We start from the raw sequence: 27,226 nt of genomic DNA, 5'->3' as shown, positions 1-27,226 counted from the left end.
AGAATCTTAGACTTATGAAGGCCGCAGTGAGATTAGAGTAGAAAAAGATTCCTTAGAGAAAAAGCTTTCCACTTGAATCATGCCATTGCTTGAAGGTCTAAGGTGTCTGCTTTTTCTGTACTTATACTGATAAAACTGCTCGTCCCAGCATGCTTTTAGGCATTCTAGCTAGTCTTAACCGACAACATACCACTAGGCCAGTTAATATTTTATTTTAATTGATGTCCCTCTATGCATACAGTATAATGTATGGTAGATACATACATATCGCCTGAAGATCATCACTGTTCCTTTATTACCATAATCCAATGGTGCGGACGCCTTCTGTCACATATCTATTCCCGTTGGCATGCCTTGGTGACAAGCACAGCTGGACTGCGATTGATGGCCGCAATCCTGAAAGGATGGTGATACGGATGCCTAGGATCGCTAGTTTAGAGGTAATATTAAGTTTATTGCACATTTACCTTACCTTACCTACCTTTTACTCCTGAGTCCTAGCATCGTAGCAGGAATCACAGTCAACTTAGGATATCGTTTTTCAGAACTAATTTAATATGAAAATTTCAGCATAAACCCAAAATTGGGTTTGCCAGCTCACTTCCAATAAGTATGAGCACTGATAACATTCCGTTAAGACACAAGGATACAAGTTAATGTTATTCATTTCACAATGAAATACCTCAAAGTCGATGATTCAAAGAGTGCGTGTCATTTAAGTAAACATTTGACCCAGATATCGCCCAAGGTGACTCAATATTCAACATCAACAATGCCTCTTAATAAATTGAAGATTAATAGAGAAAATAATCATGAAATGAAAATTACTAACCAATAATGCTAACATGCTGCTGCTGTACCTAAAATATTTTTCTCCCATATAACAGGAGTCCAGGAAAAAAACATTGAAATCTGCGTTTGCTGTAAGTATTCCACTTCGGTTTTCAATTATCTGAATTTTTATTGAATCGATTTTTTACAGTGCCACGAAAATAGGTAGGTACTTAGCAATGAAACCTAAACTTTTAAAAAGTCTTAAATGTAATTCGTTTCTAATAGGTACCTACATAAATATGTCGAATATCGATAGGTGAGTACTATACTTAAGAACCTAATTATTTTGTAGATTCTCTACTATTGTACTTATAAGCATTATGTTTATTCAAGTGAAATCTTTGAATGACTACGAATAACGCCGTACCGATGTACCAACTTATGTGTTCGTTTAAATGTAAAGTGTGATTAGCTTAATAAGTTACATCCATGTTACATCTTAGTATGGAGAGACATTTTTATCACCACATTGACTACCTCATTTCATAACAGTTTTTAACAATATGTCTAACAAGGCCTTGTTCCACAATGTCTGGTTAGTGGCTACCTGTGAGATAAAATACATGCTGTCACTGTCAAAAAAATAATAACAGAAAGTGACAGCATGTATTTTATCTCACAGGTAGCCACTAACCAGACATTGTGGAACAGGGGCTTATATATAAAGCCTACCATGTACCTAGGGATATGTTATATTCTGCAATTTATTGATAGTTTATTGAATTTAAGAAGTTGGGCATTAGGTAGGTTACGTTTGTAAGTATGTACCTATACATATACAATATATTTTCAAGGAACGTAGTCAACTAGAAGAGATGGCAATCTAAAGCAATTTAGCCTAGAAGGCATGCAGCGATCCCACATATCTATGAATGTAACTGCATTGTATCACGAAATGGGAAGCTCAAGCTACATTTTCTCACGATGTTATGTCACATTATTATCTAGTGCATATTTCATAGATGCAGCGTAGATTTTGGTTTTGCATAATAATGTGGAGACATATTTTTACCCAATATGTTTATGTTTACTTACTTGAGTTGTCACCTACGACTACAACAATACGTGAAGGAAATTGAAGTAAACATATTATGAAACTTTCAGCAACTGAGTGTTACTATGTATGAGCTAACGGCATTTGATCTGGATGGATTTGACTAAAGAAGTTCATTCAACTGAATTCCGAAGTTATTGAAATTAAACACATGCGAAAATATTGAACACCTGAATTATCATCTCTGCCAATATCAGATATTTGGACCATATTATTAGATATATGTAATTTAGTTAAAACTTACATAGCCGGTTCAATATCATTGTGATAACAGAGGTAGAAGTATACCTTGGGAGAGCCCTATCTCCGGCTGAGATCCAGCTGTGATGAGGTTAAGTAAGTACCTAAGTATTTGTTTTACTCGTATGTGCAAAAAAGCAAAACTACACATTACTTCTTAAGCCCTAGCCTATCCCTAGATAACATTCTTCATCATACTTACCTATTCCCATTATTAATAACAGATTTTATTAAAATTTATTTTTAATGTTTTACTGGTGTCTATCATGCTTTTGTACATCATGCCGTTCACTTTCCCCTTTACAAAAACAGCGCTGCCGATGAACTTGCATTCCTTGGGTTTCGAATTTGTAGCAATATGCACAGCGCTTCAATAGAAAAGTCGATGGCATACCTATCCAAGAATATTTAGCTGCTCTACACTTCTATCCGTCATTCCCATTCACTGAACGGAAATCCAGCGCTTGGAGTATGGAGCTATGGAGCTATTCCTGTGAGCGCCAGATGACCGCGCGGCTTAACTAAAATAACTCACAGTTTCAACACGCGCGTTTCATCATGAGTAAACACGCGTTTTGGCACGTCCATTCTCATTTAAATGGGGATGCGAGCCAAATCGATCGTATTGATCATTTATTGGTGACTAGTCCGGTTACCTGGGGCTGGATTCGAGATTATACGTGAACAGTGCACAGTGTTAACCTCGGATGGATTTCTTATTTCATCCCTCCATCTATGAGCCCCCTCGCTACGCTCCAGCGCCAAACCCCGTCACAGGGAGCAAATAAGGAGGTTTCACTCACCCAATGTTAACAGTGACAATATGCTATTAACGTGGTCATGATTCTATAGCAAGTCAACATCGATCGTTTCAATACCATATCCTCGAGTCGTTCAATCGCCAATCGACCCTGCCCCGCGCGGCATAATGAACACCAACTGACCATCTGCGTTTCAGCACGGCACACAGCCACAATGCATACCCAAATGACATTGCGAAAAGAAGCCCATACCAGTTGGCGCGTACGTGTTGTCCATTTCATAACCGACCCATAAAATAAAATAAGAATCCTATTGAAAGGGCAGTTTGTCAGTACGGCGCCGAGCCGCGACCTTGCCGAGACTCGGCAAAGACTTTTGTCCTTTTAAGGCACTTGTAGACCCCGCCAGTGATTTTATAACTCGCCACATGAATTTCATTGTGAATGTGTGTTTAATTATCGTCGCCCGGTATGGAAGTAAATAATCACTGAGCCAGTGATGTATTGTTTTTGTCGGACCTGTTTACTTCGAGCTGTTTGTTTGGTATTTGCGTAATTAGGGCTCGCCCGGTGCCTGAGTGTGCCTCTAATGGAAACTGGTGACTAGGCTCGCTTACATTGTGTAACAAATAAGTTAACTATAAATACCACATAAATAGGCGTTTAAAATGACCAGACAAGAACAATCCACATTACAATGGTTACAATAACATAATCTAGATAATCCCAAATAATATAAAAAGATCCAGATGGAGTAGACCAAGCACTGACTTAGACCTAGAATCTGGGTGGAAAACTCTCATAGCCTCAATTAGTACAAAAACACATGTAAGTACACAACACAGCCGCATAAGACTCAATCAGCGACGGTCATCTGGTAGTAAGTAGGTACCTACATGGAAGGGTCGAGTGAGTTTTTTCCTGCGTTTGTATCACATGAGTCACCTGCATCGACCACGGTGCAAGGTAATAAGCTGCAAACGATACCATGAGGTAGGAATTCCTGAAGCTAATAGCTGGATATTATTAGATCGGGACCGTTTTGTAACTAGATACAAACCTGCGAACGCGGATACTAAAATAGATCTTATGGGAATTTCTTTTTTATAGCATCTGCTTGGATATTGATTTATCTAACATCAGTCTTCTACGACGGCCGAGGACTGGACGATTAAGTATGCACATCTCTTCGCATATAAAACATTCGAAAATCGACAGGATCTAATTATGTTGCCAGAGTTTTTATTGTTTACTTGGATCGAGTTCTCGAGTTGAGACCACGAGCAGGCAAACGCAGCGTGAACGCCCCCCTGGACTGACGACCTTAGGTAGGTACAGGACCGAGTGTTGTGGCGCTCATTGGGAGAGACCATGTCCAGCAGTGGATGATTATTGGCTGATGATGATGATGATGACTTGGATCAACTTTTGACCCTTACAGTCTGCATAATATTGATGTAGTCTGTATCTTGTAACTTAACCCCGTTGTCTCCATGTTGGTCCGACACCTCGCAAGGCCGCGGCCGGTGTGATCGCGGTCACGGTGTCAGCCGCCACCCGGCGCATTTCTCATAAGAATCCTCTGCTAGGCCTACAGGATTCATGTTCCAGATATGTCTGTGAGTAGTACCTACTGAAGACAAAGTCACTTCATGTATTTTCAGTATGCGATATGCAAATATAGTGGGAATTATTTGAATATCAGGTCAGGACTGATAGTTGTTTATTTTTTCTCTATGACTGATAGGATACTCTTTAGGAACAAGTAAGATAATTAAGTTCTCAAGACTACATTATGCCAAATTAATATGAGCGTAATGTCCAGCGCAGCTCCGTAATTGGTAGACAGGCATAATAACATTACCGACCAAATGGTAAAGCTTAATATGTAATTTTACATTTACCTTATGATTCTGTCATCAAGTGCATATTTACATTAAATTATGCGAGGATTAAACGGTTAAATGAATCAGACAATGCTTTTTAGAAGTTCATAATCATGTAATTACTATGTAAAATAACCTATTCACTAAGCTTAATAATGTTTACAACTTGAAACATGGAAACAATTACTAGACAAACATGCATATCACCAATCAAGAAGATCATAATCAGAAAACAGACACGGACACAAACAATCTTCAGAGTCAGATACACTTTAATTACATTTACTTATAAGGAAACCACTTATTCACTATCACAAACACTGCCTCTGAGTCCTATATCCGGTAAACTTATGCTACTGCACTTTCCGATGATACTCCGGGGTGGCATTGCCGTAGTCTTGTAAATTGAACAGAGTCGATCTATTCGTCACCATGTATTTAAGGAAGTCTTGTATGTGCGTCAGTACATGTTGCAGGGATTTCTCATCAAGCGCCGTATACGCCAACATCGGGCCCATCTTTGCGAACAGCCTTAGCAAATGCACGGATCCGTATATCTTCGCCATCGGCGTATCAGGGTATTCACTTAGAATCTCGCTGTACTGCGGTCTCTCAAATTTATACAGCAGTTGCGATCCCAACGTTGCATTGAAATATTCCTTGATACCCTCTGTTATATCGACTAACACCGAGTCTTTAGCCGGGGTGTGTGCTTTGCTGGACTTCTTGAAGGCGAGGTAATTATCAACTATCTGCTCGACGGTGAGCTTGGCGGGTAAGAGAGCCAGTTTCTGCTGCCTCGTGATGACGTCCCAGTCGTCCACTAGCCACACCTTCAGCTCCTCGGGGATCTTGATCTTCACCTCCACCTTCGAAAGGTATTGCTCTTCGGACTCGATGGACAGGTCCAGGCGGCCGCGCTTCTTTCTGTGAATGAATGGGTAATAAATGTTATCAAATTTCGTTTTTTTTTTATGTTTTCCAAGTTTTGAGCTCTCGTGCATTCATAAAAAGGTTATATTTAGTTAGGCAGCACTTATCAACATTATCAAAAGCATGCATGAAGGTTATTGTTATTTATAAGCTGAGGTAAAAATGTGAATTGCATGCACATGTGATGTTAGTTGTTTACTTACATTCAGACTTATGAATTAATAAATTTAGCTTGTACACTGTACAGACATGCTTTTTGCTTTAAAAAAGTAAAACCTTCACCAAGGTCATACTATGTGCAATTTGTGCAAACACAAAACACAAAGCCGTGTATATTTTTATCCCTGATTATCACAGAATAACAATAAAACATTCTTCGTAATATAGATAACTGTGTTTGTATTTTTATGATGTGCAAATAAAGCGATTTCCTTTACGCCTTATAACGAATTCCGTGAAAAAGCTTGCATTGCTGTAAAGTTTCTTATAACTCTAGCTTCCAAACTTTCGCGTCTATAATACATATAGTAAGATTACAATTATAATTATCAACCCACAATTTAGTTATAGTTATAACTTTATAACATGCAACATTGAATATGTATTTTGTGTATTAAGATTATCCATCCATACATAAAATATGCACCGCCAATACCGCCATTTAGATATGTGAGATTGAAATAATGGGATGTGCTATCTAAATTAGGTAAATTTCAATGCAATTTAAATACACCCAAGTGAGAATTACACTAGCATACAAAGCTTTCCGTTATTTACTTCAGTAATGAAACCCTAAAAAACCCTCACACCATGTGTAAAGCAATGTCTTACTTGGGTTGATCGGAGCCGGAGTCTGCGGGTGCCTCCTTACTGCTAGACTTGGTGGGCTTGGCCGGGGCGGGGGTGGACGGCTCTTCATCCTTCTTTTCCTTGTCCTTGTCCTTCTCTTTATCTTTCTCTTTTCCTGAAATACATTTCATTTTGTATGATTTAAATTAATTTTCAACTATTTAAATAGTGAGTGGTAGATGTAGTAAAATCTAGTAGTTCAAAGTTCTACAACACTATACAAAATATTTTTAATTTTCATTGTGACTATTTACATAATATATCAGCAGCATTATCAGTATCTCCTATTAGGATATATCTGCTGACCGGTACCCATATTACAGGTTCTGCCTAGAATGAGGTTGGATTGCTGTGTGAGCGGTGGTAGCTCAGTCGGGTAAGCGCCCGCTTCTCACGCAAGAGATGCTGGTTCGAATCCCGGCGCTGACATGTAGGTACCAATGAGTTCTTTTAACTTAAGTACAATGTATACCATCACTCTTACGGTGAAGGAAAACAAAGGAAAAGGAAATGGTCCAAGCTTAGGAAGGCAGTTTAGACCTTGGGGATATGCACAAAGGTTCCACTCGAGAGAGCCAGGTGCAGGTACTTACACTCCCACAGAGAATAGAATAGAATGCTGTGTGAGAGATGTCCCTACATATTATTATTGTCATGATGTTATTACCTGTTTAAATCTATCATAGTTATTCATAGTACCTATATGTAAACATTTATAATTAGTAACTTCAATTCTGTTTGATTGTTATGTAAGAATTGCGATTTTTGTTTAGGTCGTGCTCCGGAGAGAGCACTCATTCGGATGGCTGAGTGTCATGATTCACGATTATGGAATTGTATTTTGTAATAATTGCACTATTTTTGAGAATATAACTAAGCGATTTATTATTATATATTATGATCATAATAAAATGATGATGTGGAATTCAACTGACCTGCAGGAGTGGAGGCCCTTGACTCTGGCTTTTCTGGTTTCTCGGCTGCTGCAGCTTCAGACTTGCGACCCTTGGCAGGAGCTGAAATATTATTATAAACACACAGTTATGATAATAATATGAAACTGCAGGTGTTGCACTGAAATTTATTGTTTCTAATGAATTCACTGGTACAAGAATTTAAAACAGCCTCTTGAATAACAAAATAACATGGTGGCTAGCATGGCTCTGAAGTATATGTAATAAAGCATATTTGTATTAATTATTATACAATTTCATGAAATATTATACATTGGAACTACATTTAGCACTGGACTGATAAAGAATGTGGTAGATAATATTCTAATGTCCTGCAGCTGCAATTCTCATGGCACATCTTTAACAGGTGAATCAAAATTCCGATAGCAACTTTAAAGGAATGCAGGCGAAAATTAGTTCCCAGGTTAACCCTATTCATGCAAACTCTGCTTCACCAAAACAATATGGAATTCATAATATGCTATATGTGCTAATGCTGCTGGTAACCAGATTTCTTGTTTCTGATCTTCAGTGTACAACAGATTCACTGTTGTTTCAGTAATGTCGAGATGGCATGAATACCAACCACTGCAGAACTAATGTTGATATAAATAAAATAATGTATATGTGTGAAATATTACTTTTCTTAGTCTTGGTGGGTTGCGCGGAGTGCACTCGCTGGACCTCCTTCTGCCGCTGCACGTTCGCCTCATTGTACTTCAGCACTCGACTCTCCGGCACCCACTCGTCCCAACTGAAGTCAAAAAACAATAATAATGATTGAAATAGTCTGAGTAGGCTTATTTATAGGCTACTGTAATTGTGATACAGCATTATATTATGCTAAATTCGAGACTTTGGGGGAAATACTAGTTGAATGGCTCAACTTAACAGGTTATACTTGAAGATTTTTCACAAAAGTAGACTACACAAATTATATTAACATCAAAATATAAACTCCATACGTACTTTTTATTCCATCCAGCATAATGAATTAGGTATCGAACATGTTTATCTTTAGTGATAGAACTTTTGAGACATTTTGCCTCGTAAATCAGAGGTCCATGAAAACACAACACTTTCTCGCCTGAAAAAGAAAACTATGTTAGAGCACCACGTGATATCGAAGCGTATGAATGTACAAAACAAATTTCAAGCAATAAGATAACATTTATCACAGAATTGCCTAAAATAAATTGAAAATACCTTCGGCAAACTTTTGCTTTGTTGGGGGAGCCATTTTCGTTTTAATAATTTAAAAATAAAACAACCAGAGACTAGCGCTCACAGAGTAGAAATCCAGGGAAGGGACCATAGAGTAACTTATTCACAGACTACTTAGAGATATCACAGACCTCGGAATAATAATAGTTTCTCGCTTCGTTAGGTAGGAAGTAGAAGTACACTTGTCCAAAATTAATAATGCACATGCAGATCTTCACACCCGAATCATTAAATCGTAAGAGCCTTTAAAAAAACACTTGCATTTTGCACCTTGTTCGAAAGAAATAGGAGTCAATATCATGTGTCACATAATCGAAAACAACCGATCTGTCAAAGATTTCTAGGCGCATTATAAATTTTGGAGCACTGTACTTACTAGTAATTAGTAATTAGTAATTAGTAAAAAGTACTTAGTAATCTTACGGAATTCTGACAGTTATCAATTTTAGACAAATCAGAGATCACAAACCTTTTTGGGCTGGGCAGTTTTTCAATACGAGTCTGGACATCTGAGACTATAATATATTTTTTTTAGTCCCTGTATCCATTTTATTAAGTGCGGCGCTCCAAATTAAAAGGGGATTTACCTACGGTGAGAAATAATTACCGTACCTACCTAAATATATTACAAACAGTGAAAAATACAATTAAAGATAATCTCAATTATCTTATATAATTATCGCTGTCGTAGAAAATATATCTAAAAACAACTAAGTAGTAATTATTTTTGAAACGGTAGCCGCGCCGATGTCAGGGCGATGTTGCGTTCGTATTTGAATAGAGGTAAAAAAAAGAGATGTCGCTCTATAAAATTGTATTGTGTGCACTGACTGGCTTGCGTGTCGTCACAGCAAACTGTGAGTCTAAAATGTGCGGTGGTGGATCAGCGACTCATCGCTGGGAGTAAGACAGCAGAACACGTTTACCCCATCGGTCATCGGTTCTTCAACAGATGTGACCAGCCCATTGCCACTTAAGCTTACTAACTCGGTGAGCTATGTCGGTGACTTTAGTTACTTTAGTGACTTTACTTTAAAAAGAATAGTGACAATCGGATCAATCGTTTCGGAGATATGCGTGGACAAACATACATACCAACAAGCATATAACTAAACGTACATAGGTACATAAACATTTATAAAATTTTGAATATTTGTTTATTAGCCCTAATACTCGTATATTGTCATATGTCAATATGGTGCAGTTCCAATAATCTTACATACATACCGAACATATTATATGTACTTACCGAATAGACAATCTTTTTTTGAAATTGATTAAAAAGGTTTATTATCCCTGAATTTAGTAGGAAGTGATGCCATGCTAAAGAATAAAATAAAGCAATTAAAATTAATTCGATACATGGGTCGTGAGTCGTGATCCTACTTCATATTATAAATGCGAAAGTTTGTAAGTGTATATGTGTATATATGTATGTATGTATGTGTGAATGTTTGTTATTTCTTCACGTCAAAACGGCTGAACCGATTTTAATGAAATTTGGAATGAAGTTAGCTGACACCCTGGATTAACACATATGTTACTTTTTATCGCGGAATTCCCACGGGAAAACTTATTAAGGCGAAGCGAAGCTCGCGGGAACAGTTATTATATTGAAATATTTGTTATTTTTGTATTAGTTTACTTGAGCAAGTAAATATTTAGATTTATCTTTTTGTATAAAAATATTAAGAAAAAATTATTGCCCAGAAATGGATCGCAATTTTTCATTTTTCGGTAAAGAACTTTTTTAGTAGCATCACTTATAAAATGTCAGAATTCTTTCCAATTAAAAATCAGAGAGTAGTTATGTTTCTATATTTGGCGGATGCTCCTTAGGCGGATTTTGAAATGCAAGCGAATAAAAAAGTTTACTAGTTAGGTAGGTAGTGGTAGCGAGCAGATGCTTATGCAATGATAAGATATTATTTACTAGCTGTTCCCGCGCGCTTCGCTTCGCCTTAATAAGTTTTCCCGGGATAAAAAGTAGCCTATGTTCTTTCCCAGGGTCTAGACCGTATGTATACCAAATTTCATTCAAATCCGTTCAGTAGTTTTAGCGTGAAAGAGTAACAGACAGACAGACAAACAGACAGACACAGTTACTTTCGCATTTATAATATTAGTTAGGATTTGTACACAAAAAACATGGATAACATTACAAAAACTTAATCTAAAGCTGCGTACAGACCGGCCAAACGAACGGGTTTCATTGACCTTTGTTGCTGCAATCTGCCCTGTATTATCCTAACTTCCTAACTAATATTATAAATGCGAAAGTAACTGTGTCTGTCTGTCTGTTACTCTTTCACTCCAAAACTACTGAACGGATTTTAATGAAATTTGGTATACATACGGTCTAGACCCTGGGAAGGCTACTTTTTATCCCGGAATTCCCACGGGAAAATCTTTTTAAGGCGAAGCGAAGCTCGCGGGCACAGCTATGTATGATAAATATCCATCGTTGGGCGTTCGTTGGCCCGGTCTGTACGCAGCTTAACACATATGTACAAATGGCGGTCTTATCGCTCAAAGCGATTTCTTCCAGAAAACCTTTTGCAATGTTTGCATGATGAGTTTTTTTTTTTTTATAAAGTTTATTCATATATTTTTTCTTAATTGGTAATTACAATTTAGGTCTGCCAAACTGCGCAGCAGTTTGATGGCGGACATAGCACTCTCTTAATACAATAAAATAGGCAATTATTAATACTTTAGGTACTTACATATCTATGTTTATATAAGGTGAGGTACACATTATCATATCTGATCTGAACAACAGTAAGTCAGAGAACACAAAGATGCAGTAATAATTTTGACTTTGAAACAGCGAAGACGGTAAGTAGGTAGATAACCGGACTTGACATCGTAAGTTAACTTAATATCAGGTAAGTAATATTATCGACAAATTAATCTAGTACTTTTAGGTATATATAATAAAATTATAACAGAAACAAAAAATAAAAAATGTTTAAATAGGTACAGCCTGCAGTCAAAATTGACTCTTACGAAGGAGGGCTTAAGATCGATAATGAGTCCAAACAAAGTGTACAGTGCTTTGATAATGCGCATAGAAATCTTTCACAGTTCGGTTGTTTTCGACTATGTGACACCTGACATTGACTCCTATTTCCTTCGAACAAGGTGCAAAATGCAAGTGTTTTTTTTTAAGGCTCTTACGATTTAATGATTCGGGTGTGAAGATCCGCATGTGCATTATCAATCCTGGACAAGTGTACGTTTAGCGAGACCGCCACCGTACACAATAAAGTACCTACGCATTGATAACAATGTTAGGCGCACTGTGAGAGGTAGTGTAGTTTTAATCTTACTTTCAGGTTCGTTTTTGAAGTGGCTTTTTCTACAAAACCCTCAGGTAATTCATTGTGTAAGGTAGGAGTAAGCCATTGCCTTGTTCGCTCACCAAAGTAATTACAGGTGCTCGGTACACTATAAGTACTGGTTTCCGCCTTACGGGTTGGATAGCGATGAATTCTTTCAATTTTAAATTCAGTATTATTATACTGTTCTAATATTAACAGCTGTTTTAATTTAAGATCAATGGGTAGTATTTTAGTGATATTGTATATTTTTTCATAGTTTTTATTAAGATTTCGTTTAGTTTTTGAGTCTATTAAAAATTTTAGAAGTTTCATTTGTAGTAATTTTATTTTATTTATGTATGTTTGAAAGGTAAGTCCATAGCTACTCAGCCCGTAACACATTATAGCATCTGCCAATGCATAGTACAACATATACATAATACTTTTACTTACAATTCTTTTTAGATTATACATTTTACCTATAACTGATCTTAATTTAGTGCAAACATATTCTACATGCAGTGACCATGAAAAGCGGCAGTCTATAGTTAAACCTAAGTATTTGTATGAGCTTACCTCTTCTATTTCCGGACATAGGCAGTTATCTTTATTGTTATGGAAACAGTCATAGGTATGCCCTCGTAAACTAATTTGGCTATACTTATAATATATGATTAAACGAACTTACCTAAGTGAAGTTCGATCAATATTATATGAGTGGTTTCATTTGAAGATATAAATAACTGTGTAGTACTTTGACCTGTTGGGCAACAATCGCACGTTTTAAATTCACTCGATTCTAATTCGATAACTACTTTTTTCCCATCACTACTACTCCCTACCCCCTGACCGCCCAGCTTGCTGTCCTCATTCTTTTAAAGTAAGTATATAACCTGAAATCGCGTGTCTGATTCAAAACTTTGAATGGGTTTTGGGTGGGAGGGTATTTATATCTTCAAATGAAACCACTCATATAATATTGATCGAACTTCACTTAGGTAAGTTCGTTTAATCATATATTATATTTCGTGGTTTCATTATCGATATAAATAACTGTGTAGATGTTCAGAGCCAAAGTTTTGATTCAGGTCATTTGTTAATAACTGCTAGTTTATTGCTAATGAAACACGAGATTCTAATTCATAATCACAATGTATTTATTTTTATAAATCACATAATTATCATCGGAGGTAGGCACATAGGTACATAAATCAAATATTTACAATACACCCTGAGGTAGGTAGGTAATAGTAAGTTCTTAATTACTAAAATTTTAGTTTTAGTTACTAGGTACATAATATATTTATATTATATTAGTGCAAATTGAAACAGATATCAATCGTGATTAACTGGAACTATTATTGGGAATACAAACAGCTTTAGCAAAGTTGCTTTGTTGAAGCAGTGGTCGTTTATAATATTTTGCAAAGGTGGACGAGGACGCAGTCCAGCCAGCTGTTTTCCTGATGAGATCGAGAGAGAGGCCAGCGGAGTGCGCGGCGGACGTGGCGGCGTGGCGCGCGCTGTGCGCGCTGAACACCGCCGCGTCCACCCCGCTCTCCTGCAACACTTGCTTGATCCACCTGCTTATTGACTGTGCTGTGGCGTTCCTATGAGGGCGCTTCACAGTTATTAAGAGGTGGTCTGAACTTGTTGATCTCAGTTCCTTTGTGAAGGATATGTAATCAACAAGTGTCGTCGCTGGACAGATATCGAGATTATCATTAAAATATGGAAGGTACAGCACTGGTTGGTCGCGTCCTGGTCCTGATGTTTTAATTAAATCAACAATATTAATTTTAACACCGCTATCACTGATTATAATGTTACTCAACTTAATCAACGAAAATGTTTGTACCCTGTGAGCCGTACAAAGAGCTAATAAGCTTACTAATTTCTTAGTTAACTTCTCTAACGAAAGTTCTGTATGTGGAGTCCACTTGGATATGTGACTCAAGACTATTTGCGGATCCCAAGTGTTCGCATATTTTGGTAAGGAAGGTCTAGACCTAAATACACCTTTAATCAGTCTTTTTATAGATTTATCTTGGGAAATATCAGTTCCTAGTAACAGAGACAATGCTGACCGAAAAGAGTTGATAGTGCCATAGGATGCACCGTTGTTATATTGATCAGTGAGAAATTTAATTATAATTGATGTCGAAGAATCAAATTTTTCATGATTATTTGTGTAACAGTATTGCCACCATTGATTAAAACAAACGCTATATTGTTTTAATGTGCTTTTTGACAAAGAAGCTATCATTAGGTCGATGGCCTCCGGTGGGCATCCGCGGCGAGAGAACGCGAGCCGGAGAGCAGCGCCGCCCCCAGGGTAAGCGTCTGGTGCAGTGGGTGGCGCCGTCTGAAACGGGATGATAGCAGACTTGGGTTTGGATGCAAAATTACTATTTCAGACACTAAAATGTCCATTAATTTGGGATACCACGGTTGTCCTGGCCACATAGGAAATACGAGAATTCCCGTAGCTTCGTCGTGAATAATTTTCTGGATACAGTTCAAAATTAAGCAGAAAGGGGGGAACGCATAAAATAGCTTAGGCTGCCATGAGATTGTAAATGCATCTACGGTTACCGCATCGGGATCTTGATACCACGACACATAATCGCGACATTTGGCGTTAGTGCGAGAAGCGAACAAGTCTAACTCGGGTCTGCCGAGCTGTTGTACGATATACTCGAATGCGGAATTTGATAACTCCCATTCTACATCGGAATTTATCTTTCTCGATTCTTCGTCGGCTTCGACATTTTCCTTTGTGTTAATGTAGGAGGCGTGTAACCAAATATTTCGCTTTTCGCACCACTGCCATATGTCACGTGCAAGTGCATTCAAATGTGGGAATTGAATGCCACCCATTCGATTAATGTAGCTAATTGCCGTAGTGTTATCTACTCGAAGCAAGATAGAACAGCCGAATCGGTTTTTAGCAAAGCATTTTAAAGCAAAGAAAACTGATAGTAATTCAAGGTAATTTATGTGGTAGCCTAATTCTTCATCTTTCCAGCCCCCATTCACACGTGTGTCATTAGAATATGCCCCCCAGCCTGTGCGTGAGGCATCGGTGTATATAGTTAAATCAAAGCTAGGTTGTTTGATAGGGTTATTTACTATGAGCACATTATTGTTCCACCAATAAAGATCCTGCAAAATTGTAGGCGGGAGATCTACTTTCTGATCATACGACTTATACTTTTGCAGCAATAAATATTTTTCTCTTTCTAATATTTTGGTATACAACCAGCCGTATCGCATAGCTGGGCACGCTGACACAAGAGTACCAATTAGTTTGGAGAATTCGCGTATTGTAACAGTGGGCCGGCTTAGAAATTTTTGCACGAGTTGCAGAATTTTTTGTCGTTTATCTATAGGTAAGGACAATGTCATGTCTGTGGTGTTATATATGAAGCCCAGAAACTTACAGCTTTGTTGAGGTTGCAGGGAGCTTTTGTCATAATTTATTACAAAGCCAAGGCATTCTAATAATAATATGGTTTCTCGAACATTAGCAATGCACTCATTATAATTGCGACCTAGACACAGAAAATCGTCTAAATAATGGACAGATTTATATCCTTTTGATCGTAGATGGGTAACTACTTCCTTTGTTATCTTAGTGAAGCACCTAGGTGCTATGGCCAGCCCGTAGGGCATGGCGTTGAACTCATAGGTATACGGTTCGGCGGAGCCGGGTGGTATGTACTCAAAACGCAAGTATTTTCGATCTTCGACAGATATAGGAACAAGTAGGTATGATTCCTTGAGATCGATATTCGCCATGTACCAGTTTGGTTGAAGCAATTTGCAAGCAGTTCTAAAATCTTCCATTTTAAAATGATTTTTAGGTATAAACTTGTTTAAAGATTTTAAATTAAGAATAAATCTTTTGCTGCCGCTAGCCTTAAGTGCTAAGAAAGTTTTAGAAATATACTGATCAGGTATTGGTTCAACGTGAGATATAGCACCTAATTCTAAAAGATTATCAATAGCCAATGACATTTCCATTTGTTCTGTAAGAGACTGATGGTTATTAGGCTTCATTGTTTGATAAGGTTGTGTGACGAATGGAATAGTAACACCTGTTTTAACCCAATTTAACACAGTATTGTTGTTGGTGATATTAAGCCAGCAATTATGATAAAAGGCAATACGACCAGAATGTACCTGCATCAGGGACGAGTTGGGACACGCGACCTGCCCTGCGGCGGCGGCGGCCTGCTGGTCGCGGGCGCCGGCGCCGGGCGGCGCGCACTGGGTGGCGGCCTCCGCTGTCCCCCGCGCCCCCCCCGGCTCGGTGGGTATGGGTACCGAGGAGGGCCCGTCCAATTTCCCTGGAACTGGGAAGGTCTGGGTCCTGAGTGGCTGGACGTGGTGGCTTTCGGAGGTTGTGGTGTCTTCCTTATTTGCATTCCTTGTTTTTCTATAGTATTTGATGCTTTAATCTTCTCAGACAAATTATTACCAAACAAAGTTTCGTCCCGTACACTGTCTTGAATGACGTTCAGGAATGGCTTAGTAAGCCCAGATGCGAGCATTTTGATTCGGCCTTGTGTCTCCATAAAATGCAAATCACATAGCAACCGACAGCCATCACTTAATACTCTAACGGCCTCCACTTTATTATTTGTCGTCATCAGCGTCGTCAGTGCTCTGCTGATGGCCGTGATGCCCGCGCCAAGTTGTTGCTGGGCAGACTCCACTTTTTTATCACGTGACTTGACCATCTCGTTGGCTGTCGCGGAGACTTCAATGTTAAGTTTCGGCGCCTGCAGCAGTGTGCAGTTGCTTGGAACCAAGTACTGTTTTAAAATTTTGTCCTTCGCTTCTTTGGACATACCTTTTTTAAGTAAGGGCTGCCATAATTGGCATAAAGTTTGGTGTATTTCCTCGCCAAACGTAGGTCCCACGTCCGTAGCTTCCCCGAGAGCTTGTAAAATATCGGGGTCTACATCCGTCGTTGAAGTGGTGGGCTCGGCGCCCGTGGGCTGGTCGGCGACCGCTGGGTCTGTGGCCGGTGGAGGCTCCGTGGCCGACGCTGTTGGCTCGATGATCAAGTCCACTGCGTCTTCTGAGGGCGGCTCCGCGGAGCCAGCCCTTAAATCATCTCGGAGATCTGGAGGAGGGTCCATGGTCTCGATGATAGCCTCCTGGTCTCGGTCGAGCACCAGGGTCTCGCTCCCTGAAGGAGAAGAAAGGGTAAATCAGATTTGATTTGAAAACGCCGTGTTCATAAAATGAATCTATGGCGGGTAGTTTTGAAATTTTATTTGCCGTGTTCAATTTTGAATCTATGGCAATATAAAACCGGCATGAACGTTTGTAACTAAACAGATCATTGTCGGCTAGGTTTCAGTAATTGGTATCACAAGCACTTCGGAACACTTAATAATATTGTATATGGGTACTTACTGTAGTCATTTTCTAGGAAATCATCCGAAGATGAACTCAACCGCAAACGTCGTCGTTTCCGTCGATCTTTATCCATGTACTTTTTAATTTTATTGTTGTAATAGTCAATCCTTTCTTCGTAGGTTCTTTTAGACATTTTTAACTTGTTGACTGTTGCCCGCACGGAAAAAGAATGAGGACAGCAAGCTGGGCGGTCAGGGGGTAGGGAGTAGTAGTGATGGGAAAAAAGTAGTTATCGAATTAGAATCGAGTGAATTTAAAACGTGCGATTGTTGCCCAACAGGTCAAAGTACTACACAGTTATTTATATCGATAATGAAACCACGAAATATAATTACTGTAAGGTGAGCATATTCTTAGCCACTTAGTTTTATTGGTGTTTATTATGATGCCATTATCATGGGCCCAACACACAATGCGATCAAAATCGTCTTGTATTGCGTTTTGTATACATAAGTCATCTTTACCGCTGTAGATAAGGCAAGTATCATCCGCATACATGTACATATTGCACTTTGCGATGACGTTGGGCATGCTATTAACATGCATAATGTACCCCAAAGGGCCATATACAGATCCAGTTGGCACCCCGTACCTAACGTCACCATCATAGCTTATGGTTTCTCTCACACGAACTCGAACTTTGCGGTTTGCGAGATAAGTTCGGAACCAGTTATTGATAGGACCGCGGATCCCACACTCACTCATGGCCTGCAGCAAGCCGTCATGGTCCAAGGTGTCAAACGCTTTTTTAAAGTCAATGAACACAGCCACTACCAGTTTTCTTTCGTTTAATGAGTTGTTTACGTAATTAGTGAATTGAGATAAGGCAGTTGCTGTGCTCCTATTTGGCCTAAATCCATGCTGGACATCTGTTATCACATGATTATTTTCCAGGAATCTAGTGATTTGGTTAACTAAAATTTTTTCTACTATTTTATTTATAGTGCTCAAGATAGCAATGGGTCGGTAATTGGTATATTCTGAATGTAATCCTTGTTTGTATATTGGTCGTATTAAAGAGATCTTTATAGCATCAGGATATAAGCTTTTTTCTATGCATAAATTAATAAAACGGGCAATTATTGGACTTATTTGTTCCTTTACTTGTTTGAGATCTCTCACCCTGACACCGTCAGACCCCGGCGACTTGCTGCACTCCATAATATCGATAATTTTAGACACATTTAATGCGGTAACTTTCTTAAATCTAAAACTTACATTAGTTTCCTTAACATATGAGCTTCTATTTAAAAAGTTTTTATTACACTTATGCTTTATTCCGTCAATTTCCTTTGTAAAGGTATCACAAAAGCTATTACACACATTCACTAATGAGGACTCAGATTTGCACAGATATTTCTCAATTACACTGTCAACACTCGATGGTTTTTTTCCCAGCCACTCATTTATGTTGCACCAAATTTTTCGCATATCTCCCTTACACTTTACTAACAAATCTTGCTTGTACTTATTCTTAGCTTTGTTTATTATCTTATTGGCTTTGTTTCTGTATTTGGTGTATTGAAGTCGCAGGTTCATACTCTTAGGGGACGATTTCCATTGTCTAAATAATGTATCCCGCCTGTCGAGGATCCTAAGTAGGTCCTTATCAACCCAATTCTGGGTGTCTCTTTTTGTTAGCCCACGCAGGACTCTTGAAGATTCGTAGATTTCACCAAAAATCGCGCATAAGTTCGTGTACAGTTCGATAGGGCAGTCAGTATTCATTAACTCTAGCCAATCTATTTGTTGTAATTTCTCGCTAACCCTTTTGTTATTGTACATAACGCTGCTCCTAGGTGACTCATCCCTCGTGACACATGTATCAGCTGTTAGACCCGTCAAGTAGTGATCAGCAACGCGCTGGGTCGATACGTAAGTAGACAGCATAGATGACGACGATTTCTCAGCACGTACAAAAATATGGTCCAAACATGACGTAACCCGGCGTCCCGCAACTATGACGTCACGGGTCACGTCTCTTATTCCACACTGTAACCCGTGTTGTGAAAGCATGTTTAGGTACGGCTCCGCCGCTGGATCTATGTTATATGTGAGTATGTTTATGTTACAGTCTCCGATAAGCATGACGTCATTATCAGCTGGTACAGTACTCATTAGGTTATTTATTTCGGTGATAAATAGGTTTTTGTTGCGATGAGGTGGCCGGTAGATTGCAAAGATATCCATTTTGTAGCTATTTTGTGTTAGTTTTCCATGTAATAGTTCCAATTCACAGCTACTATTTGTATTATTTATTGTAAATGGTAAGTGTTGTTTTGAGGCGTGTTTTGAAACTATACAAGGCCAGAACGCAGAGGTTGGGACTGCTCGCGTATACTTTCAAATTAAAATGCAGCCATGATTTACTTGAAAGTATACAAGGCCATTACGCAATAATCGCGTATATTTTCAAGTAAGTTGGGCCAAAATTATGGCTTGAAAATATACTGCAGCAGTTACCACTGCGTACTAATCGTGTATATTTTCAAGTGCCAAGCGGCAACGCGAACACTTGAAACTATACGTGATTAGTTACCAGGTAGACCTTTTAAATTGTTGCTCTCTCTTTCTTTCATGCGAAATAGTAATAAGTCTATTGCTTTCTAAACATTGCATCATCATTCCGCACTTGGCATTGTTTTCGTAACGTGTTTTTTGTTTACACCGTACAATTAAAAAGTAAATTGATATTAAACTGTAGAACTGTTGTTAATAGTAAAAATTTTAAGGATCTCGGAAGAGGGTGTAGAACAATTCATAAAAAACAATTACGGTGAATTCAAAACTTGATGAAAAATATGTCTGTAAAAGTCTATAGGGTAATATCTCTAACCTACCTACCGAACCTACTACACTCACGAGCAATAAGTCCAAGTAGCAAAAAGCCAACACCAACTGACCCCAATTTTTTAAAACATTTTATTTCAAAATACGTTTTTAGTTGGTTATAATAATATTTTGATGCGCTGTTAAATGCACTTTAATATTGCCGACGGCGTCATAAAGCTAGTCTTTTCCGTTCAGGAGCTATCGTCACTGGAACTCTTTCATTGATCGTGCGTGTAGTAGGTATTACTCGTAATTCATATAAATAATAAGATATTAGTATTCTTACTTGCAAGTATGATTGCTATAAATATCAATTTATCAATCAAATTAGAGCTTGTTCATCTTTATTTATTAACAATCTATAGGTATGACAGGCAGAACAAGTCAATTAGGTACATTTACCGAAATAGTTAAGTAAATAAGAATCAGCATGTAAGTATAAATTATATGCGACAAGTACGCCAATCAAGCAATGTGCGTAATAGCACTGTATATTTTCAAGAACGATTCAGTAAATCCCAACTTGAAAGTATACGCGATTAGTACGCACAAATCGTGTATATTTTCAAGTAAAATATTATTTTTTTTCACTTGAAACTATACAGTGCTAGTACACTATGGGTGCGTTCTGGCCTTGTATAGTTTCAAAACACGCTGTTTTGAGTATATAATTATACCTCCACCACGCTTATTTTGCCTTGTTCTGCTGTTCATGTTAAATCCGTTTATATTGTACATGCAGAGCTCCTCTTGTTTCAAGTTAACTTCTGTAAATATCATTATATCCAAGCTACATAGGCATGGTTGTAGAATAACAAGTACTTCATTGAAATGTTTTCTAAATGAGCTAACATTCATGTGCACAATTTGTAAATGAGTGTTTTGGTTATTTATGCACGTAGCCCATTTATTACTTTCCGTGTATCTTGTGTAATCTATATCTGCTGGTAGGTCGTGAGCCATAAGTAGGAGAATATAATATTACTTGAGGTTATGTGTGTAGATTGGAGAGGATAATAATGATGAGTAGGAATACCGGGATACTAGTCTTTCATCTGTGCTTGTATATCGGCCTCTTGTCGTATGTTAATAATTTTTGAATCGGCATCTTTTTTCACCAAGATTTTTGAGTTTTGAATCCATATAAACTTGTGGGAAGTTTTAAGATTCGTTTTTGTTTGCCAAAACAGATTGCGAGTTTGCTTAGTAATATTTTCATTGATATATATAGGATCCTCAGTGGCGTTTTTAAAGAAAAAGTTGTTCGTGAGCCGCTGCTTGCGGCGCTGCAGCCATGAGTCACGCGCACTCTTTGTGCGCAGGCTCATTATCAGCGTCGTGTTGCGGCGGTCCGTTTTGCCTTTTTCACCGCCTACCCTCCACACATCCACTATATCTTGTATCGGCAATTCCAATTTTGATGCAATTTGGGAAACTGTTTCTCTTATGGAATCATTCTGTATCTGTACTCCTACTACACTCGCGAGCAACCAAATCGACTCAAGCCTTGACGGCGCAAACATACATTAATACAAGTAAAATTATGAATAGAAATAATAAAAATGATATGTCATTTAAAAGCTTAAGATGTCAGCTTTAATTTGATATCATTATTATTGAAATCCATTCATCATTTTTGAAATAAATGATGTCTGAACGCAATTGTAGGAAAAACGGGAATTTAGGAAAAAAGGGTATGGGTATCGTATTATACAAATTAAACAAAAAATGTTAAGATAAAAATTTATTTATTTAAATCAATACTTTGTATTGCCCCCTCTTGCCCTAATTACAGCCTGCAGCCTGTTTCTCATAGACCTTATCAACTTTTTGACAGTTTCCTGAGGAATGCCGTCCCACTCCTCTAATAAAGCTGTCTTCAGCTCGTCCACGCTTGCAGGGACTGGATTCCTGGCCCGAACTCTTCTTTTGAGCTCGTCCCATAAGTGTTCGATGGGATTCAGGTCAGGACTGAGCGCAGGCCAGTCCATCGTGCGCAATTCCTTCTCTCTCAGAAACTGCCGACTGACTCGTGCCGTGTGGCAGCGGGCATTGTCGTGCATTAGCACGAAGTCTTCACCGACAAATTCTGCATAGGGCACAACATGACCGAGTAGAATGTCGGTGATGTACCGATCAGCTGTTAACCCGCCTCCTCGGCCGCCTCCAGGCACGAAAACAAGTGCGGTTTTTCCCTCTAGAGAAATACCAGCCCACATCATGCAGGAACCGCCGCCATATGCTACTGTTTCAGCGAAACAACATTGGGCAAATCGTTCCCCCGGACGCCGGTAGACCCGGCCTCTCCTGTCACTGCCATGCAGACACACTCTGCACTCATCAGTAAACAGGACCGACCGCCATTGCGCAATGCTCCAATCGAGATGCTCTCGAGCAAACTGAAGACGCGCTTGTCGGTGGCCTGCAGTCAATTTGGGGCCTGATGCAGGTCTTTTTGGTGTCAAGTTGGCTTCCTTCAAGCGTCTTCTCACTGTCCACTCGCTGACAGCCACTTGTCGTACACGTCTCAGTTCTTGCTGCACATCAACGCCCGTAAGGTGTCGATTGCGCAGCGAGGTTGAGACAATGAAGCGGTCGTCTCTCTCTGAAGTGCAGCGGTGGCGGCCCGTTCTTGGTCTTCGATTGAAGGCACCAGTCTCTTGGAACCGTCTGTATACTCGGGATACAGCAGACTGGCTCAAGTGGAGCTGGGCAGCGACTGCTCGCTGACTTAACCCTTGTTGCAGCAAGGCAACAACTTGAGCAGCTTCTTCTGGTGTGGTATCCATGGGTTTGCGAAAACAAGGAATACAATGCAACGAGATGTGTACCGGTCAACTTGCAACAAGCGACTGATAAGGTACACCGGATGTGGAAAGGTTTTATAGCGGGATCAGGTAGCGCAAGGCGTGGATTCCTAATGAGGTAATTAACACTGACGGGCAATTAAAATGCGTCATTAAATCTGCGCTTAGTTTTTTTTTATGGTATTGATCTTAATTGAAAGCCTAATTCTTCAGCTTTCGAATGACATATCACTTTTATATTTACCATTTATCGTTTTAGGAAAATCAATGTATATGTGCGCCGTGAAGGCTTGAGTCGATTTGGTTGCTCGCGAGTGTAGTTCTACTTTCTTCTCGGTTTCTTTTTGTTCTATCCACTGTACTCTTTCTTCAAGTGCACTGTTGCACTTTTCTAGATACTTGTTCCGATTTACTAAGTCGGTGATCTTGTTTTCAGTTTTTTTGTTTTTCTCGATGCAGTCGGCCTTAAAATCAATTAACTCCTGATACTTCTCTGCGTAGAAGTCGATTGTTTCGGCCATCTCATCCAATTGTTTTTTCATTGTGTAGATAACCTCCATTTTCTTATTTACTTCTGTTAACAAATTCTCAACAGTTAGTTTAGAGGGATCTAGATCAATCTTAGGTACTGTTTTCGGGCTTTGCTTTGGTGTCTTTGAACATTCCTCACACGTATCGTTTAGTGCAAAGGTTTTTATGTTTCCGGCACATGTTTTATGGAAGTAGTTTCCGCACAATCCCTTACATTGAACACTATCCCCTTTAGTTTTGGAGATATATTGCTTACATTTTTTGCACTGCACCATTTTAACGCAAGTACCGCACCACCGTAATGTTTAAGCTCGTTAGGATACGTCCGCACGCGAGAGCGAGAGATACGGAACTGAAGTCGTGTGAAGCAAGGAGTTGCGTTTACTCACTTAGACTGGATCTACATTATTTTCCATTAACTATTTCCCCGTGGTAACTACATGCCTAGCGCTAGCGAATAAAACGTATATAAGTAACCTAGGTATCTAGTTAGTACCTAGTTACTTACCAACTTATTTTATCTACAGTTTGTTTAGTAGGAAAGTAACTGACTGTACCTCTACTAACAGAATAAATACTTACCTAATACATACATACCACGGCACATAGTAGAAAATCATAAGATCTCTCCATTTGTTTACGTCGATGAGTTGAAAGGTCTAATGCGAAACCATTAGCAATAGCAATGATAAGATAACATCTTATTACAAACAAAGATGGGCCACATAAAAGCTATAGAAATTTCACAAATCAAGTCATTTCATCGCAAGCCTAGATCGTAAATATTTTTGCTGTGAAGTAGGTAACTACCTACCTGCTAAAGGACTAAGCATTCAAGGACTTAGGCACAGACTTAGGTATAGGATCTGCTTTCACGGATCTTAGTGGTTAGTTGATGGTTACACATAACTTTAGGTAGGTACGTTACCCACCTACGTATTTGTGTAGGTAAGTAAGTCTTCAGCACAGAGTACATTAATTATTCTGGTCTTCAGCAAACATTTTAAATTGATATTTATGGGGCTGTGCACAAATGCATTCTTATCTCATTGCATTGTTGACTACAGGATATCCTTCTAGACTTTAACTCTCCGCGATCATCATATCTTATATCTTTCCTAGTTGCACTTCACATTTACACAACTCTAGACGTTTGCAGAAAATGGTGCGTATGACCAAACAGCAGATTCAGTCATACAAAGACAATGGCTTCATCAAGCTATCCAATATTTACTCCGAGAAAGAGCTGCAAGAACTGTCGGAGGAATACAACAGGATCTTTTACAAGAAGAACAATCCCGGCATGGAGGCGGCCTGGCTCGGTGACGATATGAAGGCAGCCGTGAAGAATAAGGAATATTCGGTGAGTTTTTTGAAGGTATAAACTTGATCAATTGGAAACATTTAATTTTGGTTGGTTGTGTTCAGATGGGTTAACGGCGACCATAGCTGATCACTCTTTACTCAAGCCCTAAGTATGTGAAGAATCAGCGATTATGTGAAGAGAAAGTCACTGCAAATATTGCATAATTGAAGTACCTACTTACCATCCCATCGAATGTCGATAACCACCTACAAAAACTTACACTATTTTTCTAACAACTTCCAACACCCACCAGGTGCACTCCATCCACAACTTGCAGTACCACAGCGCGATCTTCTCTCATGCGCTGCACAACCCCAACCTGCTGGACTGTCTCGAGGACGTGATGGGCACACCCAACATCCTGCTGCACCACACCAAGGCGCACTACAAGCCGCCAAGGAAGGGAGCGCCGTATCTTATGCATCAGGTTGGTAGTAGGAGGAAATTCGGTTATGGCTGTCTGATTTGAAAACAATAGGTATTCCTGCACAACTTGTCGATGATGATGATGAACGTTTAGTGGTTTTACAGTCATGCTGATTCAGCGCTGATAAAAATTTGTATGAATCGTCAGCGCTGACGCTGAGCTATAAGCGTGACTCAGGAAGGATCGCTTTTAGTTACATTTGGATCTGTCTGCGCTGGTGATCAGTGCCGCATCAGCGTGACTGTAAAACCAGCCTGAATGTTTGGTCCTTTGTGCGGGCGATGCTTGACATTACTTCAGCGACTACTAGTAGTTAATGAAATGCTTGGGATATCATTGGGAGAGGCCTATGTAACTACATACAGCAATGGAAGATTGTTGAGTAAAGATGATGATGATGATGACGTACATAAATGCAATCAACCTAAGGTCAGTTAAACATGCGATAATAGCTGTAGCTGCATTATAGGCAGAATAATATCTAATAACATACCTACTAATTAGCTTGATGATAATACCGTAACTTGTACTGACTTACTAGTTAGTTATGAGATTAGTAAACAAGGTATCTACATCATCACATCATCACGTTGCCACTGCTGGGGCACGGGTATTCTTCCAATGAAGGAAAGATTGTAGACCTGGTCCACAACGCTGGCCTTGTGCGGGTTGGTTGACCCCAACACAAGCAAGCTTGTGCTGAGAGAGTTGTCAGGTGGGCAACGCGACTGTCAGATGTTTTCATGCCCTATTCATTCAGCAAGATTTTCAATTGGTTTTCCAAAGGACTACCACTACTTCCCGTTCAAGAAGGACTCGATGGTGGCGGTGTTCCTACACCTGGACAAGTCTACTCCGGAGAACGGCGGCCTCTGCGTGTATCCAGGCTCGCACAAGCGAGGCCCGTTGAAGGATGTCGGGGTTATTGAGAAAGGAGACGCGTATCATTATATGGATCAGGTACAAAGGGTCATATTGTGATATTGTAGTCTTTGCGTAGGGTACGTAGTCGTTATACATAGTTTGAAAGTCTTCGACTAGTGCGCCCTGCCTGTGATGGCATATGGTTCAGATTTTCAGAAACGTTTACACTGACGGTTAGACTAGTCCACCGAGAAAGTAGCTCTAGAAAAAGCTAGAAAGAGCTATGCTCGCCGTCTTGCCTTGGGAGGCCTTTATTCAGCAGTGGACAATTACGGGCTGATGATGATGAAATAGTTTACAAGCTAGATACAAGTACAATGCACATTTGTATGGTAATACTCACACATGTATTGTACTGGCGGGACAATCGACTGTTGATGAACCGTTCATAATGTCAATTTAGTGTCTGAGATTAAAAAACAGACTTTATAAAAGTGGGGTTGTACCTTATACGAGTCCATTGATAAACATGATGATAGTGGTTTTAATATATTTAACTCTCATATCATAACAATTTTTAATGTACTCTATGTCTCATACTTTTTCCAGAAAGAATGGCCCATCTCCGGCGCGACACCAATCAACGCAGAATTCGGCGACATCGTTATCTTCTCATACCTCCTTGTCCACGGCAGTTACGAGAACCTGTCCGACCGCCCGCGCCGCATGTTCCTCATACAGCTCATGTCTGCTGAAGATGAGCCAGTGGAAGATATTCACAAGTCGCTAGGGCAAGGATGGGTGCTGCGCGGAGCTAATGATAATAAGAAGGCGTCGATGGCCGAACGGTTCTTGCATTGAGTTGGGTGTTTTGTTTGTTTGGTTGGACAGGGTTGTTTGGTTTTGTGA

General features: G+C 39.3%; 3 protein-coding genes across 3 annotated transcripts; 1 reads left to right on the top strand and 2 right to left on the bottom strand.

Moving 5' to 3' along the window:
* Positions 1-4,868: 4,868 nt before the first annotated feature.
* Positions 4,869-8,857, bottom strand: LOC105382793 (mortality factor 4-like protein 1). The gene is made up of 6 exons (XM_038116011.2): positions 8,717-8,857; positions 8,480-8,597; positions 8,152-8,264; positions 7,493-7,573; positions 6,540-6,672; positions 4,869-5,702 (listed from the first exon to the last, which is right to left on the bottom strand). Exons 1-6 carry the CDS (start codon positions 8,748-8,750, stop codon positions 5,129-5,131), a joined length of 1,053 nt encoding a protein of 350 aa, XP_037971939.2. The 5' UTR covers positions 8,751-8,857; the 3' UTR covers positions 4,869-5,128.
* A 5,432-nt stretch (positions 8,858-14,289) lies between these two features.
* On the bottom strand, positions 14,290-17,823 carry LOC125490198. Its single transcript, XM_048628666.1, has 2 exons — positions 16,243-17,823; positions 14,290-14,422 (listed from the first exon to the last, which is right to left on the bottom strand). Exon 1 carries the CDS (start codon positions 17,205-17,207, stop codon positions 16,248-16,250), a length of 960 nt encoding a protein of 319 aa, XP_048484623.1. The 5' UTR covers positions 17,208-17,823; the 3' UTR covers positions 14,290-14,422; positions 16,243-16,247.
* A 6,964-nt stretch (positions 17,824-24,787) lies between these two features.
* On the top strand, positions 24,788-27,226 carry LOC105382794 (probable alpha-ketoglutarate-dependent hypophosphite dioxygenase). Its single transcript, XM_048628610.1, has 4 exons — positions 24,788-25,023; positions 25,280-25,453; positions 26,240-26,413; positions 26,927-27,226. The coding sequence occupies exons 1-4, from the start codon at positions 24,823-24,825 to the stop codon at positions 27,176-27,178; spliced, it is 801 nt and encodes a 266-aa protein (XP_048484567.1). The 5' UTR covers positions 24,788-24,822; the 3' UTR covers positions 27,179-27,226.

Source organism: Plutella xylostella, chromosome 21, assembly GCF_932276165.1.
Source record: "Plutella xylostella chromosome 21, ilPluXylo3.1, whole genome shotgun sequence".
Lineage (NCBI taxonomy): Eukaryota > Metazoa > Arthropoda > Insecta > Lepidoptera > Plutellidae > Plutella > Plutella xylostella.
The sequence above is the reverse complement of the archived record's forward strand: the minus strand, read 5'-3'. Positions and strand labels throughout refer to the sequence as shown.

Coding starts and splice junctions, on each gene's coding strand:
- LOC125490198 (XM_048628666.1), bottom strand. CDS start 17,207: ATGGACCCTCCTCCAGATCTCCGAGATGATTTAAGGGCTGGCTCCGCG.
- LOC105382794 (XM_048628610.1), top strand. CDS start 24,823: ATGGTGCGTATGACCAAACAGCAGATTCAGTCATACAAAGACAATGGC. Junction 25,024..25,279: donor TGAAGAATAAGGAATATTCG/GTGAGTTTTTTG, acceptor AACACCCACCAG/GTGCACTCCATCCACAACTT. Junction 25,454..26,239: donor CGCCGTATCTTATGCATCAG/GTTGGTAGTAGG, acceptor GGTTTTCCAAAG/GACTACCACTACTTCCCGTT.
- LOC105382793 (XM_038116011.2), bottom strand. CDS start 8,750: ATGGCTCCCCCAACAAAGCAAAAGTTTGCCGAAG. Junction 7,574..8,151: donor ACCCACCAAGACTAAGAAAA/GTAATATTTCAC, acceptor ATAATATTTCAG/CTCCTGCCAAGGGTCGCAAG. Junction 5,703..6,539: donor TCCGGCTCCGATCAACCCAA/GTAAGACATTGC, acceptor ATTCATTCACAG/AAAGAAGCGCGGCCGCCTGG.